The following is a 23,197-nucleotide window of genomic DNA, read 5'->3' on the forward strand; positions in this document are numbered from 1 at the left end:
CTTCCTAATTACAAAACAATCAGAGAACCCCATTGTAGAAGTTTAAACCTTTTTAAGTTTTGTAATTTGTCCATTACTTACAGATAGTATATGTTATTGAGGAACATACGGATATTTTTCGTGGGGAATTTTCTGCAGGGGTGGATTGTCTAGGGGAATTTTCAACGGGGAGAGAATTTTGGGAGGAGTTTCCTTTAAGCGGGGATCAAATTGTCTGGCAAGAATGTATCCGTATACTTTCCTTAAACCTTCTCAACTAAAAAAAAAAAAAAAAAAAAAAAAACACAACTCAAGTAAAATTTCAAATTTGGAAAATCCTATTCCGGGGGGGGGGCGTTCACCACGGGTGTTTTTTGGGGAGGGAGTTAAACGCCTAGAACCACTAGGGGTCGGCAACCGTTTTGGCTTCGGGTCAAAATCACAATGTGAATATTAAAGGGCATTTGGTTCAGTGATACTTCCATTTTAAAGCAGTTCTTTTAGTGAATAATAAGAAAATTTTTATTAAGAAAATATTTTCACTGCACTTTTAAACTTCAATCATAATATAAAAACTGAAAAAAAAAATCTTAGGGTCGGTCATAGGTTGCCAACCCTTGTTCTACACCATATATTCTGCCTATATTTTGGAATATTGGTAAAATATTCCAAAATTACATTTGTTCTTCTTAATTTTATTTGTCACACTATTTCTGTGAAAGTTCAATTTTACGTGGAGGGATTTTTCCACGGGGGGGGGGGGCAAGGCTAGCACCCTTAAATGCCCGGAACGGTGGCTTTGACTCATCACTCTAATTCATCAAACGAATCTAAGTCTTGATTTCCGACGACCCTGATGCCGATGCCGCTTTTATAATCAAACAATTGGCGTAATTTTGAAGTATGGACTATATACATTTAAAATTGTCACAAGCAGTAAAAGAAAACGGTATCATTTAAGTACTGTATTGCTGTATTGTTACCTAGTGGGTGGGTATACCAATTAAGCAGGTGGAGTCCATACCTGCGTTGGGCGTTGGACGTAATGATTAAGAGCTGAGAGCTTAATGATAGCTCATCTTGTACAGAAACTAGATTTTAAAAAACATGTTTTTCAACTAAAAGTGCGGAACAACATTAAAACAAAACGAACAGAAACTATTCTTTATATGAAGGGGCTTCCCCCTCCTCATCCCTCGCTCTTAACGCTAAAGTACTTTAGCACTGTAAAAAGCTTAAATTAAACGGCCGTTGTATTTCAGGAGTTGTTCTTCAAGAATTAGGACATAAAGTCAAACTTCAGCGTAAAGAACGGGGGGTTGAGGAGGGGGTAGCTTTCCTCGTATACGGAATAATTTCTGTTTTTTTTTATGTTGCTCCTTACTTCAGTTGATTTTTATCTGATCATCGTTCAAATAATGTAGGGAAATCCATCTCCCCATCCGTGAAAAATTCCTCCTTACTAAAACTTCCTTAATGGAAAATTCCTCGGCAAACAATCCCCCTAAGAAATTTTCCCCCGGACAATTCCATCCTCGCTAAAAAAAATTCCCCTGAAAAGTTCTCCGTACTTTCGTTTGAAAAATAAAACAGAATGTTTTATATTTAATTTCTAAGGGTTTTTCAAATCTTGTCAGAAATCACCCCCTCCCATTTTGTGGAATATTTTTCCCGGAAATTCTTCCTGTAGAAAGTTTTCCTGGGGAAAATCCCCCCAAACAACTCCCTCTTCGCAGAAAATTTTCCCCGGACAATTTCCAATGAACATTTGCACATGTAAATTTGTGTCGCCAAAGCGAAATTAAGGCAAATAAAAAGAATTTCGCATATATTATGGCGAATTCCAACCTTGTAAAATTTCTCCTGGAAATCTCATCTGAAAACTTCTCTCCGTACGGAAAATTCTCCTTGTGGAAAATCCCCCCCCCCTCCCCTGAAAATGTCTGAGTATTTTTCAACAGCGAATACAAAATGTAAACAATAGGCAAATTCCATAATTTACAGTACTCGCGCCAACGGATTGGGGGGGGGGGGGGTCATGTCATCCTCAGAGGCATAGTTACTGGACCTTTCATCCTTTTAGTCACATAAAAAGGACACTCGAATTTTTAATGTCATTTGAATGGGTCCTTTTCTGATTTTCTAGGACTGTTGGTTTGATACGATCACCCCTGGAAAATAAAAAAAAAACGCACAGATCTTTCTTCTGGCAAAAAAAATGCACTTTTTTGTAAATAGGAACCTCTGAAACCTTTTGAAACCTCTAAAGTTGGATTCTCTGATATGTTGAATCAGATGGTGAACTTAAAAATAAAATTGATTTCCAACAAAATGTTTTGCTTGAATTCAAACAAGTAAAAAAAAATCCAATTTTTCTGTTGGAATTGTGATTTGCTTATTGAATTTAAACAAATTATTGAAATTGAATTCAAGATTTATGCATTTTTCATTAGGAAAAATATAATTTTCGATGCAAATAGGTTATATTAATCAAAATGGTTTGGTCTTCGACAGTAGATTGAAATCTCTTGAATATCATATTGAATTTGACTATGGTGCTATTTAAAGTGAATTTATGTACAGATGTTCTTATGAACTTGCACAGATTTATGTACGAACATTTTTAGCTTATAATTAATATTTTGGAGCAATGGAAAAATATCGTATGAATTTTTTTTATCATTTATGGCTTACGAAATAATTACAGTGTATTAATAAAAGGTGAACAATCTTTCTCGACCTTTTCTATATAAAGCCAAGATAGGACTTTAATGTTAATATCATACTTTACGGGATTATTTCTGTAGTATGATTACTTTGGTTTCGCTGAAAACCGACGATTCCACTAAATACTGTAAAAAAAATTGTTGAGATTCAACAAAATCTGTTTGAGATTCAATAAAAATTGTTTGTAATGTTTACCAACAACAAAATTGGAATTTCTACAGCTTAAATTGAATATTAGAGACCATTTTGCAATTCCACTATCATTATTGAATATCAAATCTGTTGAGAAACAAAATGTTGGATTCCTAGACCCGAGTTGAATTTTCAAACACAACATGTTGGATTTTAAGATCTTTATTGGATTTCCATCTTGTCTGTTGAATTTCCTGTTCTTTAATTGAATTTCCGTTACTATCGTTGTTAAATTTATCAGGCCTACAATCTTATCGAACAATAAACTAGTTGGATGTTCTAACAGGTGCCAGGAATGGTCATTAATGACCAGTTTCAGATATAAGCCCGAACAGGTCCTTCTCCTGCTCAGAGGCAGACTTTTACACTCATCAAAAAGTTTAGTGGAATCGTCGGTTTCCAGCAAAACCCAAGTAATCATACTACAATGTAAAAAAAATTGATTTCCAACAAAATATTTTGCTTGAATTCAAACAAGTTTTAAAAAAATCCAGTTTTTCTGTTGGAATTGTGACTTGCTTATTAAATTCCAACAAGTTATTAAAATTATTAAGATTTATGCACTTTTCAGTAGAAAAAGAAATGTAATTTCGACGCAAATAGTTTACATTAATCGAAATGGTTTGGACTTCAACAGTAGATTGAAATTTCTAGAATATCATATTGAATTTTACTATGGTACCATTTAAAGTGAATGTATGTGCAAATGTTCTTATGAACATGCATAAATTTATGTACAATCATTTTTAGTTTATAATTAATGATTTGGAGCAATGGAAATCACTAATGGCTTATGGAATAGTTACAGTGTATTAATAAAAGAGAAACAATCTTTTTTGGCCTTTTCTAGATAAACACAAAATCGGACTTTTAATGTTAATATCATACTTTACGGAATTATTTCTGCAGTATGATTACTCGGGTTTCGCTGGAAACCGACAATTCCACTAAACTATTATGATCTGTGGAAAAGTCTGCCTCTGAGCAGGAGACTGGCTTGTTAGGGCTTATATCTGAAATTGATTATTAATGACCATTCCTGGCTGCTGTTAGAACATCCAACTAGTTTATTGTTCAACAAGATTGTCGGCCTAATAAATTGAACAACAATAGTGATGGAAATACAATTAAAGAACAAGAAATCCAACAAACAAGACTGAAATCCAATAAGGATCTTAAAATCCAACATTCTGTGTTTTTAAAATTCAATTCGGGTGTGGCAATCCGTCATTTTTGTTTATTAGTAGATTTGATATTGAATAATAATAATGAAATTCCAAAATGGTGTCTAATATTCAATTTAAGCTGTTGAAATTCCAATTTTACTGTTGATAAACATTACAAACAATTTGTGTTGAATCTCAAACAATTTGTTTTTACAGTGTACAGAAATAATCCCGTAAAGTATGAAATTAACATTTAATATGTCCGAACTTAAAAGGCCAAAGTCTCTCTTTTATTAATACTCTGTAACTATTCGATAAGCCATATGTTCATAAGAACATTTGTACATAAATTCACTTTAAATGGCACCATAGTCAAATTCAATACGATATTCTAAAAATTTTAACCTACTGTTGAAATCCAAACCATTTTGATTAATATAGCCTATTTGCGTCGAAAATTACATTTTTTCTACTGAAAAGTGCATAAATCTTAATAATTTCAATAATTTATTGGAATTCAATAAGCAAGTCACAGTTTCAACAGAAAAAATGGATTTTTTTTAACTTGTTTGAATTCGAGCACAACATTTTGTTGGAAATCAATTTTTTTTAAAGTGAACTTTATGGTGAGTGGAAAAGTCTGTCTCTGAGTAGGAGAAAGACCTGTCCGGGCTTATATCTGAAACTGGTCATTAAGGATCATTCCTGGCAGCTGTCAAAACAGCAAACTAGTTTATTGTTCTACAAGATGGTAGGCATAGTAAACTGAACAACGATAGTGATGGAAATCCAATTAAAGAACAGGAAATTCAACAAACAAGGATCTTAAAATCCAATATTTTGTGTTTGAAAATTCAATTCGGGTATGGGAATCCAATATTTCTGTTTTTCAATAGATTGGATATTCAATAATCATAATGGAATTCCAAAATGGTCTCTAATATTCAATTTAAGCTGTTGAAATTCCAATTTTGCTATTGATAAAATTTACAAACAATTTTTGTTGAATCTCAAACAATTTTTTTTACAGTGTATGATTTTCATTAAGATCCCTTGACTCTGAGTGTGTTTACTCCGTTTTTCGAAAATCAGGCAAATATTTTGAGGTTCGTAGCTTTTTATGGATAACATTAAAGTTAATAGATTTTAAATAATTGGAATCCAACAGAAAGTCAATTCTTTGATGCATTAATAGTTAGCAAAATTACTTTTATTTAAAGTTTCTGTTACTATTCGGCTGCTTCGCTCCTAACTTACAGTTCCTTACCCAAAACTGTTCGATACATGCACTGTAACACATAAAGTATATACTAGCCATCATTGGCGAATGCAGAGTCGACATTTAGGGAGAGAGGCCCGGGGAATTTAACTGGGGGGGGGGCAATTTAAAGAGGGGTGATTAAGACACAGGGAGGGAGAGAGAAAGAGAGCTCGTAATATTTGATTCAAATATCGTCTGCCCTTGAGTGGCGAAACTTATAGGAAAAGACTCAACTGCTCTTTGCTTACCAAATGATATTGGATTAACATGTTGCAAAGATAGTAGTGACTTGCCGCCATAAGAAATGGCCTTATCTGGCTTTCCGATGATGCTGCAATGCAAAGATTAAGTAATGAAGCAGGCCATAGTATTTAAGTATCTGGGAAGTTGGACTGAATATTATAGTGAAATAGCTAACTTTATCAAGAGAAAAATTGAACAAGCTATATCAGCTTTTCAAGCAGTTTGTGGTAGGGAACCGTAAGTACGGAGTGATTTGTGCTAATAGTAACCTAAACTCTAAAAAAACAGCTTTTGATTACAATGTCTACATCAGAAGAATCGCCTTGATCAAAATTATATTGTCAAATTCAATATGTCTGAGAACCCTAAATCCACTATCTAGAAAATACGGAGTTTCTGATTTTTCCAAATGGTCTTTGTGTTTTGTTTTTTTTTTTTTAGTTATTATAGGTTTTTTTTTTGGCTAGGGGGACTGTATCGAACCACTAGTCTTCGGTTATCAATAAGATATATTCAATTGAACACTTAAAGATCTGGCGCCCTTATTAAGTAACAAAGAGACCATAACATCACAGGTGAAATGTATTTTGTGAAGGGTCAAATTATTAGAAGTTAAACTGGATTAAAATAAGTTTAGTATTTAAGATTTATTTAATTTTTTGATTTTATTAAGATTAATTAGGTGAGGTGATTGTGCTTCCAGAGAGGAAAGGAGTTAAGGTAATAGTAAGTAATTGCGGAGGAGGCGCGTTGTTGTCTTGAGGAGTGAAGTGAGAGCCGTTCTGCGTGATAGCGAAGAAACTTATGATTTATGGGTTTTAACGTCGATTGCGTCACAGAGCAGTGTCTTTTAAGTTAATTTATTTGTTTTCTCTTGAAAACGAACCCAAATTGAACTTGGAAATTAGCTGCATTATATTATTTTAGCCCGAAGAGAGCTAAAATAATATCGAGCGAAAATTCTGAGAACTATTAAAAAGATGTTTATACATCACAGTACAGATATATGGATATCTATATATCTGTACTGTGCTATATAGTGTCAGAGGCCACACAGGCATACGGTATATCATTTGTCCCTGAACGTCCAAAAAAATGAAATGTTGTTACGGACCATTTATCCAATAAAACTAACGGTTCTGAATTATCACATAGTTTCACACAATTCACTGGGGTGTTGGCTAATGGATACGGATAAGAAGTAGCTATGCCCCAAAGAATCGTTTTACTCGAACGTTTTCGAACTTTCTATGAAAGGTTCATATGAGTTGAATAAAAATGAGAAGGTTAAACCTGTTTATTTGTTCATTTTAATTCACCAAATATGTAAAAATGACTAACAAGCCCAGTTAGCTCAAATGGTTGAGTACCAGACATCCAATCTAGAGATCATAAGTTTGAGACCGACCCTTAGGCCTTTTTCCCCTTTGGTAACAACTTAAATATTGAGAATAAATTTCTATCTGGTAGTAATTATATTTGTGGAGGGAAAAATCTATATTAGACTATTGTAATCAGGCAGAGGGGGGGGGGTATTTTCTCCTTATAAGTGAGTTAACATTATAACTGCTGTAAGTCTACTCTCTTTTGTCTCACAGCTTAGGAATTGACTTAAAACTTTCAGAAACATGGCTAAACAGGGGAGAAGGACTAAACAAGTTGTCCCTGATCTGCAAAAAAAAGGAGAAAAAACCACTTTTTTTGTCGTCTGACAGAAAATAATTATTTCGTTCGTCTGTCGACCTGACAGGCTTCACTAGTCAATACAATGATGAATAACTGAACTAGAAGAAAATATATAATTAGGCCCAAATTATTATTTATTATAAAGAGGTTTTGAGGTAGCCAGCTTTGTTTTTCACCTATTCTTTTTTGTGTGTGGTGTGGGGGGGGGGGGAGGGTGACATCAAAAGGTTGAGAAACAGTCCTCTAGAAGAACCCCTGTCACTTTCTTAACACAATGTTGGAAAGTGCAAGATACACCCTTCATTTTTGGGTAAGATTAAGAGTAAGAAGAGTGAATGAGTTTGGTTTATGATGAACGATTGTGTGACGCTGCTCAAGCCACAATAGCGGCTTAATAAAGCGTCAAACGTTCTTACCATTTTATACGTTTGGTTGATAGTGTTATTTAAACAATGTGGCAAGTGCCAGTTAAGTATTATGTAATTATTAGTTGAAAATAAAACCCATCTCATCTCATCTATTACACTTTTAGTAAAGTAAGTTTTAGGGTCGCAACCTAACTTTAAGACCTTTGCAACCTCATGAAATCCAGATATGTTAGAACCTGGCAAGATGCCAGCTCATATCCAGGTTTACATCTCAGACGATATTTGCAGTTCGTGTGATTAGCTGCCTCTTACAACTTTCATGTTAATCTATTTATTTTCCTTTGTGTATTTTATTCTGTTTTGTATTTTATATTGCTTCAGTCATTTTATTTATTATATTTATTTATTATATTAAGTTATTCTGTTTTATCTTCTATTTACACTGATAACGGCCGTGTATCTGTTTCGGCCGAAATATTCGCAATATTTAATGGTTTTCAGTGGTTAACAGTTTTCGTCATTTGTTTGTTCTTTTTTTTAAGAATAAATAATTATTCTTCCTTTTAGGCTATGAATGAAGCAAATCAAAAGAAAATTAATGATTTAGAAAGCCAACTCAAAAGTGACAAGGAGCGAATAGAAAAATATGAAAAACAATCAAAAGAAGAAGGAGAAAAAATAGAAGAGTCGTTAAAACTCAGCGAAAAGGTCAAAAATTTAGAAGATGCATTAAAACTAGAGAAAAATGAACTAAATCGGATACTAGTAGAACATGTAAAAGAAATAGAAGAATTGGAACGAAAGAATCTTGAAGAATTAGACAAAGAGAAAAAATGTCTTCAAATAATTATTGACGAGACTAAAAGTGAGCTAACAAAGGCACTTATTCGTCACGATGAAGAATTGAAGGAAATTGAAGAAGGGAAATCGTCTTTACAAGCAGAAAATGATAAACTGAAAAAGGATATTGAGAAAGTAAATTATGAGTCGGCAAATATCAAGATTAGTAAAACTGATGAAAATGATGAAATTGTGAAGGAGCTTAATCAAAAGAATGAACTCATAATTAAGCTTCAGTCTGAATTGGATGAGCTCAAAGATGTTATTAAAAAGGAAAAATTAGAAGTGGAAAATAAAATTAAGAATGCAATGGTAGAAAATGAAAAATTAAAAGAATTGATTACCGAAAAAGACTTGGCAATCGATAAATTTTCCAATGGAAAACTGGAAAGTGATGCATCTCTAGATGAGACTAAGAAACTGGTTGATGATCTCAAAAATCAATTAGAAAAATCTCAAAGTGAGCTAATTAATATATTGAGTGAGAATCAAAAACTGAAAGAAGTGAATAATGAAAATGATTTGAGAATAAATATACTATCTGCTACAAAAGTAGAAATCGAAAAATCTCTAGAATCGAACAAAAAAATGGTGAATGATCTCAATGATCAATTAGAAACACATGGCAATGAGGTAAAGTTGAAATCAAATGACAATGAAGAACTGAAGGCTAAACATGATCTAGAAATGAAAGAAACTGTAGAAAAATATGAAAGCCAGTTAACAAATTTAGACATCAAACTGACTATGTTTGAAGAAGAATTAAAAAGTGGGAAAGAGAATCTGACCAAATCCTTGAAAGAGAATGAGGATGGAAGAATTCAGTTTGAAAGGGAATTGGATTTGTTGAGGATGGAAGTGAAGTCCTTGGATCGGGCGAAGTCTCTACTAGAAGAAGAGAAAACGAAAAGGGAGGAAGAATTAGTGGAGGTTAAGAATAAACTTGCAAACCTTGATAACGAAAGGATGATATTAGTAAGTGGATACTATGGCAATTTCTTGGTAAAATTTGTTCAGAAGCCCCTGATTTGGCGGCACATTCCCGTACGGGTAGGAGATAAGATGTTCGGGGGGTGTGAGAAAAGATTTCTGGGGCTGTTTTATCAAGATATCAAAACAAGTACCTTAAAATAGTAAAATTACCATGATTCACATGGTACAATTACCGTAATACTCTGGTTTTAGTTGGCTATTACGATGATATTTGTAGGAAGAACCATGCTAATTTGTTGTTAAGGTAGACAAGGGCTCCCTTCTAGGGCGTACGCACCCTTGGCTCGGAAGTATAGTTTTTGGGGTTGCAAGAAAAGATTTTTACAAAAAAAAGTGAAGATGAATTTGGGGAGTCTATGAAAATACTTGCAAACCTTGTTTACAAAAGGATGATATTAGTAAGGAGATACTATGGCAATTTCTTGAAAGTCGTTCAGAAGCTCCTGATTTGGCGGCCTATTCCCTTGTGGATAAGAGATACGATGTTTGGTGTGTGAGAAAATATTTGTGGGAGGTGGTTTTATAAAGGTATCTAAACATGTACACTGAAGTGGTACCATTATCATGTAAACGTGGTACAATTTTCATGGTGCTATGACATTAGCAAGATATTAAGAAACTATTAATGGGAAGAAACTATTATAATTTTTCTAAGATTGAAAGGGCTCCTGACTGAGGTGTACATACCTCTGGGGCAAAAGAAGAGTGAAGAGATTAGATGTTCGGGGTTTGCGAGAAAAGATTTCTGAGGATTGATTTATAAAATTAAACAAGTACCATTAAAAAAACTATGATTCAATTGGTACAATAGCCATGGAAAAAGATATTATGATGATATAATCAAGAAGAAACTGTGACAATTTTTGAGCAAGGTCAACAAGGGCTCCTGACGGGGGTGTACATGCCCTTGTGGTAAAAGAATAATCTAAAATTTATTTCTCAAAAAAAAAATTATCACAAGCCCGGGTTGGCCGAATTGGGCACTTCCGGGTCAATAAAACCACAATATATATATATATATATATATATATATATATATATATATATATATATATATATATATATATATATATATATATAATATAATATATAATATATATAATAGGACTAGTCAGGAAAAAAGGAAATTTTTGAAATGTCTAAGAGGTTTTAAAAATGTAAAAATGTAAAAAAAAAATTGAGTAAAAGAAGATCTGCGTACACCATTTGGGTTAAGAGACAAAATATTTTTAATGTTAGGAAGTTTTTGGATAACTTTTAGTAATTTTGACATTAGGATGATATTTGCAAGAAGAAACTATGGTAATTTGTTGTTAAGGTCGACCAGGTACTTGTAGCTGGGGTGAACACACCTCGAGGGTAAAAGAAAAAAAGTTTTGGGGGTGCAAGAAAATATTTCTATAAATGCTTTTAAAGAATTACCTAACATGGTAGAATTACCATTGTAAACATGTCTACCATGATGCATCGATTATGTTAAATAGTAGTTTAGGAGCAACGACGTTAAGGCCAAGTTGGCTGAAGATAAGAAATTCTTAAGGGCAGAATCATAACCTTAATTCTAAAAGAAAAGGGTAAAATCAGAATACAATATTAAAAAGGTTTTGAATCTCTTGAACCTCTGTATGAGGTTCAAACCTCTGTAACAGATGAACAGAGGTTCAAAGTTTTTGAATCTCAGCATGAGAAAATCTAGTTTTGATAAAAACACCATAGCTGTTGGGGGGGGGGTCGTCCCTTTTCAGTGGTCCGCAAATTAGCATTTGAAGGACGTATGATTCTAGAAATTCCTTTTTCAAAGCTGTTGTGTAGGCCTTCCCAATGTAATTAAAATCTTCTGTCTCCTTTGCTGGGCTCTGTTCCTCTCAGACACAAACTGCATTTAATGAATATGGACCATGTGCGTATAGTTTATTAAAATAAAATTTTATGGAGGTGGGGGGGGGGACAATGCAATTTAGGAATAAATTGCGGAAAAAAAACAGATCAAATGTGTGAAAAATCTAAAAAGTTTTAAGAATCTTGATTTTCTTTTGGGACATGGGGGATTGTAAGGTTATACCATTGTGACATGTTAAAAATTTGAAATTCAAAAAAGTTCAGCGAACAACAACACCGTGGTACAGATAATAACTGTAAATTAGGGCCACATTTTGCCTTTATTTTTCCAGAAGGAAGGGCTTTCGAAAACCCCAAAACTAGTGAATTATAAAACAGGTGCGTATGGATATTAAGCATGCACATGTAAATAGAATAAACTATTGATTAGGGCCATATTTTAGGTCAAATGTTTTATTGCTCCAGGAGGGAGAGGCCTTCGAAGAAACCTCAAAACAATCGAATTATATGACAAATGTGTTAGAAAGTTACGTATGTACATACAAGTAAAGTAAACAATAGACTAGGGCCGTCTTTTTGGCCCAAGTTTTATTTTTTCAGATCGGAGGACTTTCGAAACACACAAGAACAGGCGTAATATACATGACAGATGGGTTTGAATTTTATGTATCATTTTTGGACCGAGTTTTGCTTTTCCAGATTGGAGGGGCCACCGAAAAACCTGAAAATTGCCGAAGTATGTGTCAGATGAGATTGAATGTTATGTGTGTACATGTAAATATAATAAACTTCAAATTATAACTATGTTTATGGCCCAAGCTTTTATTTTTTCAGGAGCAAAGGCCTTTGAAATATCGTAAAACTGGTTAATTATATGACAGATGAATGTTATTCATATAGAAGTAAACAGACCAAACTGTAGATCAGTGGCGTAATTTCATCAAAACACTGGGGGGGGGGGGGATAACGTTGCAGCCAATTTTACCAAATCAAGTGAAAGTGACAGTAAAAAATGAAAAGTTTCATTGCACTTTACAATCCCAACTGGCGGTGTTCATCTCTGTTTCATCGCCCTTTATTCAGGAAGTGCAATGGGGGGAAGTGCACTGACCCCCGTTTCAAAGTAAATAACCAGCGCCACCAGGGCTCGAACCTCTGTTCTCACGGATAAAGAATTTCAAGTGTTGCGTGGTAGCCACTTGACTAGGACGGCATAAAGGAGTTATGCTATTTTGAAAACGCGTTCTAGGCTTAAGACGGTAGTTGAAAGTTGACCTCGTTAGAAGAAAAGCCATGCTGAAGCCCAAAATTATCCAAAAATAAGTATTCTTGAGTACGATACTTGCCGTCATGGACAAATAAGATAAAGACTCACTAAACCACTGAGTAGCAGCGAGTTTGATCGAAAAAGATGACCTTCCTCAAAAGCTTTTCTAAAATCTAGGAGGGGGGGGGGCAAAAATTCTCGGATGGGGTGGCTGCTGCCATCTCTCATTCTTTTTGTATATATTTTTTAGCCATTTTTGAGTGAAGTTATATTATTATTATTTACGTTTTTAATCTTTAGGAGCAGAAAGTTTCTAGTTTAGAAGTTGCAAACTCTTCTCTAACGAAAGAAATCGGAGAGCTAATACAAAGCTGTCAACGTTTGAAAGAAGAAAAAGAAGCACTCAACAGTAGACTCGAAGAATTAGAAAAGCTAAGAACAGGTTTAGCAAGCAAGAATCAAGAAACGGAAGAATTGGGAGCTAAGTTGAAAGAAGAGCTGGAAGAACTGCGAAAAAGTTACAAGGATGAAAAGCAAAAATTTGATGAAGAAATAGAAGACTTCAAGGTTGTCTTTTGTTCTTTTTTTTCCTACGTGCAATCGTAATTCGGCAAAAACCGTAAAAACATTAATACCAAATTTGATCAGGCTATTCATTTGCTCATTAGGTTATTCTCAGAGTCAAACAATATCATCCTAGATTGCTGCTATTGCAAATAACAGTTACTTAAAATATTAACAATTACAAAAAATTCAGTTTCTTAAAATATTAAGTTACTTAAAACATCAACAATTACTTAAAATATTGCCTCTATTACTTGTTTGCAAAGTTTTATTACTGTTACTATTACTGTAAGCTATATTACTGTTACTATTATTGCAATTTTTTTTTGATTCTGGGGGAAATTTAGTCCCAAAGACAACCAAGAACCATTTAATAAAATAGCTATCGTAGTTAGGGCTAATGCCGCAACTAATTTGCGGTATCTTTTACGACATGCTAAGCAGTAAGTGTATTTTATGACACTAGTAAGTAAAGTAAGTAAGTAAGTATGACGGTACTAGACCCAGGTGCTCGACCAGGTGCTCGTGGCTGGGGCGAACACACCTCAAGGGTAGAAGAAAAATTTGGGGGGTGCAAGAAAATATTTTTATAAATGCTTTTAAAGAATTACCTAACATGATAGAATTACCATGGTAAACATGTCACATGACAGTTACCATGATGTAAGTAAGTAAGTATGACGGTACTAGACCCTTAAGGTCCAAACCGGCGGTGCTGATCTCCGTTTCTTGGCCCTTCAGTCATGAAGTGCAATAGGGGGCCAGCCATTCTGTGCTTTCCCACACCCTTCCTGTTTACTTTCCCCAAATATCTCCAGGTACCCATTTAGAGCTGGGTCGGCTCTGGCTAAACTTACAGAGTCACACCACTGACCCGCGTCCCAAACCAAATAACTGGCCACCCCAGGGATCGAACCCGTGCCCCTTGGACAAAAAATTCTTAACCCAGCGCACGTCCACTTAGCCAGGTCGGCTTTGACACTGTAAGAAAATATGACACTAGTAAGAAAAGGGATGAATGAATTAATGAAACGTTTAGTTCTGCAGTGCCCTGGTTCAAGCTTGTTCTTGTGTCGTGTGTTTTGGTTGATTGCTGTGGCGAGGAGTAGTAGAGAACGTTTTTTTTATCACTCAAAAGTACGGAGTGTTCATTGTTGGGGCTTCCCGCCCCTTTTCTTTCTCTTTTCAGATACATGATCTATTTTCCTTTTCTTAATTACATTTGCTTGGATTTGCCTATAATATAATTTTCAATTGTAAGTTAAACTCTCGTCGTCAAGGCCCTTTTGCAAGACCATTTTGCAAGAGAAAATAAGTTGACTGGATTACAATTCTCTATGAGTCATCACATGGGCTTACTAGATCTCCAGCCATTGGTTCTTAATATATGCATAGGGCAAATTCAATTGAGGGACTTGATACATTAGATTGGCCCACGTCACACTGAGCCACATCCCAAGTGCCAAGATTCTTTTATGTGTTCTATCACTTTTATGTGTAATGATTCTTTCATTATCTTTTGGTCCATTTAGAGACTCCGTTTAAGGAGTCTCTAAGTGAGAGTTATAGATGTGTGTTTTGTGACCTTTTAGAAGAATGCAAGTAAGCTATTTTCTACAGCCGTGTGAGATTATTTTTCCAGGGACCCGGGCAGGGTAGGAAAAAGAGGTTGCGAGAATTACCGGCTCTAGTTTATCGACGGGGGGCCGTTTACCCTCAAAAGGGATAGCTAGAGATGTTAGGGGTGACACAAGTTGTGGTACCCTTGACCTAAAGAGTTGGCCGTTTGACCGTTCGATCACGTTACCAGACCCTAGATCAGAGTATACAGTAATAGTGTATTAACATAATCTATAGTTACGGTACAGTAGTGGTGACCGCGAAACATTCAATTACAATATTTGGCGCTAGCGAGGCTTTTCCCTCCAAATAAGTGGTGCAGTACCATTTCCGCGCCAATATCTGGTGGCAACCGTGGTTACCAGTACAATATCCATACTTACATTTCAGGTGGCATCTGCGTTCTTTGCGGATTGGAATTCGTATAGTTGCGAGGGCAGATTCGTAAGTGACATACTTGGTTCCTAGCAGGATTTTTAAGGCTCTTTTTTGCACTGCTTCAGTTTTGTCGCTGAAGTAGTCGATGGTTTGCGCTTGTGGTCCTCAAACTGGGCATACGTATTCAAGCAAAGGGCGTACATAACTGGTGTACGCGAGCATTAATCACTTTATAGGAAACCTGAATCGACGTAGTGTGGTTAAGGATCGCAGCGCGTAGTTGCTCTTTCTTACAAAGTTCGTAACGTGTAGGCTAAATGAACAATCGTTACTAAACGTCACACCAAGGACGACTGCAGTCGAAGTGGTAGATTACCAGGGGTCAGGGCAAGCAACTTCTTTTTTCAGGGCAAGCAACTTCTCTTTTCAGAGGATTGAAGCGCATCAAAACAAAAACAAATAAGAGTTCCAAATAGGGATATGTCCTTTTGTTAGACAGTGAAAATATATGTAAAAGTTCTGGATATTTTGAAGACATTGTAAATCTTCATCATCAGTAGACACGCTAAAGTATTATAATTAATACAAACTATATTTATACACAAAAAAAATAACTTCCTGGTCACAGAAAGTTACCTGTCCATTGTCTTAGAGGGCTCATTAAATGGGTTTATTCAAAGCTTCAATTCTTTAATATTGCTCAAATTTACGTTGAATTCTTGATGAAGTCAACGTAAATCTTCTTCTTCTTCGGCGCAATCTTCTTCTTCTTCTTCTTTTTGTAAACAAAATGTCGCTGAATTTGTAGTTATAATTTTGCTTGGTACCAATGAAGCCCATCATTTTTGTCTTATTGATGTTAATCTGAAACTCATTTGAACTGCACTGATCTTTGAATTTGTCTTTTAGGTCACTATTGAATTGGGGGATCATTTGAGACCTATGAATGAGATTCTATGTCAGCAGGGCTAACAAATCATCCACAAAATTGAATCTTTCGTCAGTGTTGTCATATAAAACATAGTTACTGGCGGCTAAAAACAAGAGGGCAGCAAGTTTAGTGCCTCGTGCAGCTCCACATACGATTTGCTATGTTTATCATTTCCTTGTCTCGTGAAAGATCTCAAATTAAATTATTAGAGATTAGCGAACATCCGATAAAATTATAGGACGAAATATCCTTGCCCCCCCCCCCCCCGATTTCCTGAAAATTTGTTCGATTTCAGGGGGAAAAGAGTACTGAAGAAAAATACGAGTATGTTTTATTACGTTTATGTCTGTTTCATTTCTAGGGAAAGCTGAGTACTTCTGAAGCCAATCTTGCTATTCAGATAAAATCTAGACAAGACCTTGAAGCCAAGCTACAATCTGCCGACAATACTCTTCTGAAAGACCTGTCATTAGCAAATGAGAAATTAACAAATTTCCAACAAGAGAATTGCGAACTGTCTGCAAAAATTAAAAGTCTAGAAAATATTTGTGAAAAACTGCGCAGCGAAAATGAGCAAAACTCACAAAATCTGAAAGCTAAACATGAAGAGTTGAGATGTATTACTGATGCGCTTTCTAAAAGTAAACAGGAATTGAAAGATCTATCTTCTTCGTCTGATAAAAAAATTGGGGAATTACAATCAAGATTTGATGCTAGTCTTTCTGAATGTTCAAAATTAAATTGTGAGGTAAATGGTTATAAAAATGAAATTGAAACCATTAAAGAACAAATTATAAATGCCGAAAAAGAGAAAGTATTAATATTGGCAGACAAAGACGCTGAAATCACTGAACTTCGTGAAGGGTTCAAAAAAGCTGAAAATAAAGTATCAGAAATGGAATGTTTATTATCAAACAGGGAGAAAGAACTGGCCGAAAAAGAGCAGAAGCTATTAATCCTTTCAAATGAAAATGCAACGCTGTCAACTGATTTAGAAAGTGAAAAGATAGCTGTGGCAAATCTTACTAACAAATGTGATGCAGAAGATTGTGAAAAAGTGGATCTAATTGTGAAAATATCAGAAAAAGATCAGAAACTGGCAGAACTTTCAAATGAAAATGCAACCCTTGCCACTGCAATTGTGGCCGAGAAAAAGTTAATGGCAACTCTGTCAGACAAGTTTGAATTTGAGAATAGTGAAAAAATTGCTTTATTAGCAAAATTATCTAGTCTTGAGTTGGAATTCACTGAAAATAAGAGTCAATTAGTCTCATCAAATGCAGAACTTGATTGCTATAAAGCCAAATATGACTCTAATTTAATAGTAATGAAAGATCGTGATAGTGAGATACAAAATTTAAAATCTAGTCTAAGCGCTACATCTGAGTCACTATCAAAGTCACAGATCGAAGCAGATAATAAAGCAAAAAAGCTTGACTTACTTGAAAAGCAATTATCGCAATTAACCTCAAAGATAGTTGGATTAGGGGAAGTCGCCACTCAGTTAGAACAATCTTTAGTAGCTGCGAGTGAAGAGAAAGCCAATTTACTTAATAAAATTGATAGACTTGAAAGCGAAATTGTTGCGTTAAACGTGGATGGAAACAAGTTGAGTGATTTAGAGAGTCGAAATCAAGGTCTTCAAATGGAACTAGAAAGACTCAAAGAAGAGTTTAGCAACAAAAAATTACAATATGGTGAAAATGAGAAAGAGAAAGAAAGTACTTTTGAAAAAACTAGAAATGAATTTGAAGAGTTGAAACGTAATTTAGATTTTGAAACTAAAAAGAGAAAGGAATTGGAAAATGAAAAGATCTTGCTTGGTGGAATAATTAATGAAAAAGAGAGCTTGATTAAAAATCTGGAATCGAAAACCGAAGAAATGAAATCGACTTTTAATGAAATCGAACGAAAACTTAACGAACGTATTTCGAAAGCAGAAGAGGAGTCTCGTACCATAGCTCTCAAAGCGTAAGTGGCTTCCATCTTTTTATTTTGTGTTTGATCATAGGCATACAATTTTATAATATATTTAAACATTAAGATAACAAAAGAATAGTTAACATATTTAACAAACTATTAACAAATAATTATTTAAATATATAATTCATATAGTTTAATAAACTATTAACAGATAATATAAATATGTAACTATTTAAACAACAATAGTTAAATAGTTAACAAAAATAATAATAATAACATTTTCCAGCGTCCATTTATAAACCAATCTAAATCATTATTGATCTCCGAAACAGTGGCGTAATTTCGTCAAAATCTTGGGGGGGGCAAAATTTGAATCATTTTCCATATCAAGTAAAGATCACAGTGAAAGCTGAAGACTGTGCCATATAGTACCATAAATCAGGGCCGTAGCTCCCGCATTTTTATGGGGGGGGGGGGAAAGAGGGGTCCTTATCTGGATAATCAAGGGGCATAGCTATATAATAATGTTTACAAATTATTGGGGGGACAACTTTCCCTCCATTCCCCCCCCCCCCAAAAAAAAAACGACGCCCCTGCCATAAAGGTAAAGATACATTAAAGAAAATTGAACCTTTCTGTGGATGGTGAATGGTGAATGGTAAATTAAACTGAACTGTGATTGGACTGAGATAGTGAATTGAAATTTGGATGGCTGAAAAATTTACTAAGAAACAGCTGACATACACGCAAGGGGGTTCTTTAAACTTATCCCCTGTTCCCAAATTCCAAACTTTTTTATGTCTTGCATAATTCCTTATGTGTTCGACATAACTTGCCCGATTCTGACATTTTCTTCAGCTAGTATCCCTCACCCAAAAAATAGCTCCCGAATTTAGGGCTGGGAAGGGTAATATTCGGGAAACTTATCCCCTGTTCCCAAATTCCAAACAGTTGATCTTTGTCACTAACAGCCAATGATAATCGTTCTCTTTGAAAGAGAAATGTTTTCACTGGCTTTGAGTGACAATCAATGGTAATAGGATATGTTGAACGCGGGTTAAGTAAAGAGAGACCCCTGTCAATAGACACCGAAACTCTGAAAACTGAATTTTGGCAATTGTATACTCATAAAAAAGTATCTTTTGAATTGTTTCCAAATATGTAAAATTCACTGAGTTTGGGACCAACGATACAGATTGAAAAAATTTCATCGTTGCAGGAAAAGGGGAAAACCCCTTCTAAAAAAGGGGGCTTCTTTATGAAAATTATTTCATTAAATTAATCTCTTATCTATGTTTCAACCAACTATTGAACTATTTAATATTTTCTGGCATAGTCTAACATTACTACTACTACTACTACTAGCGGCTCACCGCAGCACCAAACCGCCTGAGCCCAACACAGCTACGCACGCTCCTCCATCCTAATCTTTTCAAAGTCTCCCTTTTTACACTCTCACAGGAAGTTCCCATTTCCCTTAGATCTTTCTTTACGGCATCCTCCCACCCCAACCGTGGATGAACTTATTTTCGTTTAGCCTTTCCATTGGCCGAAAAGGAAAATCTTCGGCAATGTCTCATCCTTCATCCGCAGAACGTGCCCTAGCCATCTCAACCTTTCTCTCATTATAGCCTTAGAAAGCGTGATTGGACCACACCTTTCGTACAGCCTACTGTTTGAATTATGGCCAGGCAGTCGGTTACCCAAAACAATCTGTAGGCAATTTCTCTGGAAACATCTAGCATATATTCCTCCGTTTTTCGGAGGCTCCAATATTTTTGTAGCTTCCAATATTTCATTCTTGGTTCACAGACTTATCTTTGTATTCTTCCAAATTTTTTCGATTGTGAAAAAACACCTTGAGCTTTGTCTATTCTACTTTTAACATCTTCGCAGCTCCCACCGTCTTTAGTAATAATACTACTAAGGTAAGTTGATAAACAAAATAACTAGTTTATATTCTTTTAACTTTTAAATACTGAAAGTGTTAACTTAAGCAAGCAACTCAAAGTACTAGTCCTGTGGGGGGGGCGACAGTGGGTTTGATCTCAGCTTTGTAATATGGGACCCAGAGATCGAGACCAGAGATCTTACTAAATTTTTTTTCTTTTACAAAACACATTAAAAAAAAATTTATAAACATATTTGATATTTTTCTACTAGTCAGACAAAAACTTCGGGGGGGGGGACCTGGTAACTCCCGCCCCTCCCCCCTGGATACGGCCTTGATTAAGACTCAAGAATTTTTCGATATTTCATGACCCTTCGGAGCTTTTATTTCCAATATTCAGGGTTAATTGCTAACATTCTAGCTTGGTTAAAGTGCAACAATTGAGGTGTTAAGGTGTGGGGTGTTTAAAGGTGTGGAACATAGGTACATAAAACTTATTGACTCCCAGATTTTTCTTGTTTACTTGACTCAGCATGCTCTATTATCCTCACAAGGAAAAAAATTTCCTTCTTTTCAATTTGGTGTGCCGTAAGTGTTCATATTAGGGTTTTAGACAATGAAAAATTCAATGGTGTACTTTTTGTTTCGATCTGATGCCACTTTAAAGGGGTTTCAGGCTCTTTTTCAAAATTGTTGTAAATTTGTTTTCAAAATAACATTTTATTATTAAAATTAATTGAAACAATAATTACCATTTCTGAATCAGCTACAAATGGCATTTTTCTCTCGAGATAGTTTAATAAAAAAAAAACGCATTTTGAAAATTTTTGGTTACTATGGGCCACGATTTGTTTTTACTGGGTTGCAGCTATTGCTGCAACCATGATCTTATTTAGTGATAGGTGACGTGAACAACTTTCTATGGAAACTTTTATTGATTTATTTTTAAAATTTATTAATTGCTTATGAAAACAAGAGAGAAAAGAAAATAATAAACGAAAAATAAAATAAAAAAGGTGAGAAAACGAGGAATTTTATCAGCCAGTGGTAAAATATGAAGACGAAGCTTCGAATATTTGCTTCGAAATATTTCGACAAGAACATCCACCGAGTCGTCTTCAGTGCTAAAAAAAAAAACAAAAAACAATCAGACAAAATCTAACCTTCTGAAGTGAATGTAATGAGAGCCAGAATAGACACTGAATCAAAAAGACACTGTTCTTCGTCTTTATATTTTTGCCACTAGCTGACAACTCCACGTTTTCTCTCCTTTTTAATTTAATTTTTCATTGATTATTTCCTTTTCTCTCTTAGTTTCATATGTCATGTATATAGCCAGTGTGGTCTTAGAAAGTATTTATTAATTGCTCCTTCAGAAATTCAATTTTGTTAGTGCTATAACTTCTCCATAAGATATTATAAACATAACGTAAAATTCTATGGAGAATTCGACTCTTTTTGGTGCTCTGTTTCCAAATAATTTAGAAATATGAAATTAGTGGCAACTGAGGAAGGGGTCCCCATGGAGGAAGTGCACAGATATAATCAAGAAGTAAGAGTAATTGCTTCTGGTGGACTTCTGGTTTGACACTGACATAGCACCAGTTTACCCTATAGCATCTATACATCTAGACATCTATAGCACCGGTTTGCGATCGGGAACGCGTCCATTGGGTGTACATCAGAAGGTATTCCTGTCTTAATTACTTTTAAGAAGCTTTTTTTAAAATTAGTTTAAATGGCATGGAGTCCAAGTCCAGAACCAAGTAAATTTGAAATGGACTGAACTCTTTATTTCAAATAAGCAAGCAAATTAATTTCTTTAACTTTTATCTTACCCTGCTTTGACGAGTCAGCCCCGAACACCCAAAAACACAAGAAAAAAAAATTAAAATATAATATAAAAGTAATAAATAGAAAATAAACAAAATTATAAAATAAAAGGTGAATATGAAATATATATAAAATAAATACAATAACAATATAAAAACAGCTATATGAGTTTCTACACCCTGCACTCTACGTAAATTTGGGATTTTGGCAGAATATTCCAAAACCCCTTTTTTTTATTCCGTTTATTTGTCTTACTTTCCCTTTGGCTGGTTAATTTTACATGTGGGGTATGTTTCCCCAAGGGGGGGGGGCATTTTTTGGAGGGAAGTTTCCCTCGGGTGGCATATATACTGGGAGAATTTTTTGCGGGGGGAATTTCCTGGAAGAAGGGAATCAGACAAACGTATCTGGTCTAGATATTTCGCAAATAGATGGCGCTGAAGGTCTCAGCAACGGAATTTGATCTTACATTTTAACTGTAATTATATTATAGAATATTAATGTAGTAGACAATAATTCCCTAGTTTGCTTGTATTAGAAAGTTATATTGGAATGAGGTTTCTAAGCCAATTCTTGTTATCTTGGATTAAAGAGATTTTTATGATAAGTTAATTTCTGGGTATATATAACAAATTGTGGCATTCTATTGTGTGCTGTAGAAAAGGAGAGAAGGTTAGCACTCCCCTAGATAAGGATGGAACAGCATAAATATGGTTCGCAAGGCACCCCCTCTTGTAGGGGGGCGGACCACCTTTTTCTTTTCTCGAAGTGTATAATGTTGAAAAAAAAAACTAAGCATAAAAATAAAATTTTCCAACAACAAAATACACTTCTATATATTAGTATTAAATTTTTTTTACCTACGTTAAGTTTTTAAACTTTTTAATCTAAAGTTTCTTACAAATTTTGTTAGTATAAACTTAAAAAAATATGTCTATAACAACTGATATTTCGTTTGCTAATACCCCCCCCCCTCCCAACCCCACTCTCTAGATATGTGTTTCTCCATTTCTGTTTTTACTATTTTTTCAGTAAAATAATTATTGAATAAAAATATAATTTTTTGCTTTAAGATTAAGCTTCTTTGTATAAAATATAAGAAGATAACGAGAAATTTTCTGAAGATAGCGAATCAAATATAATGTAAAACATAAGCGAATTTTTAGCTACATAACCAATAGTTATCTTCAACAAGTATATTGCAAAATAAAGAAAAGAAACTAACTTACTTATATATATATATATATATATATATATATATATATATATATATATATATATATATATATATATATATATATATATATATATATATAAATTTTAATAAAAATTAAGAGAAAAAACTTTTTTTTATTTATTTGAAAATAAGTCAAAAATTTTTCTTAAGTGGAAAAGCAGTGTGGTCTAAGAAATTATTTATAAATTTTAATAGAATCCTGGCGTCCTTACTTCACAAGGGTTCAGCCAAGAATTAGTGATATTTGTTGGAACATTTG

The 23,197-nt window shown here is 34.4% G+C and overlaps 1 protein-coding gene and 1 non-coding gene across 3 annotated transcripts in view; both read left to right on the plus strand.

The window, feature by feature from the left end:
* CLIP-190 (Cytoplasmic linker protein 190) overlaps positions 1-23,197 on the plus strand; it is a 231,548-nt gene that overhangs the window by 171,430 nt on the left and 36,921 nt on the right. For both annotated transcript variants that reach the window (XM_089103477.1, XM_089103478.1), the window contains 3 exons: positions 8,190-9,437; positions 12,862-13,128; positions 16,416-18,025. In XM_089103477.1, the coding sequence (XP_088959603.1) occupies positions 8,190-9,437; positions 12,862-13,128; positions 16,416-18,025 (3,125 nt within the window). The remainder of the gene's footprint in view (positions 1-8,189; positions 9,438-12,861; positions 13,129-16,415; positions 18,026-23,197) is intronic.
* On the plus strand, positions 22,352-22,460 carry LOC148941837 (U6atac minor spliceosomal RNA). The gene has a single exon (XR_016143230.1). It is a non-coding gene; the product is annotated as a U6atac minor spliceosomal RNA (small nuclear RNA).

Source organism: Artemia sp. Qi Xiang Cuo, chromosome 17, assembly GCF_049724085.1.
Source record: "Artemia sp. Qi Xiang Cuo chromosome 17, ASM4972408v1, whole genome shotgun sequence".
NCBI classification, from domain to species: domain Eukaryota; kingdom Metazoa; phylum Arthropoda; class Branchiopoda; order Anostraca; family Artemiidae; genus Artemia; species Artemia sp. Qi Xiang Cuo.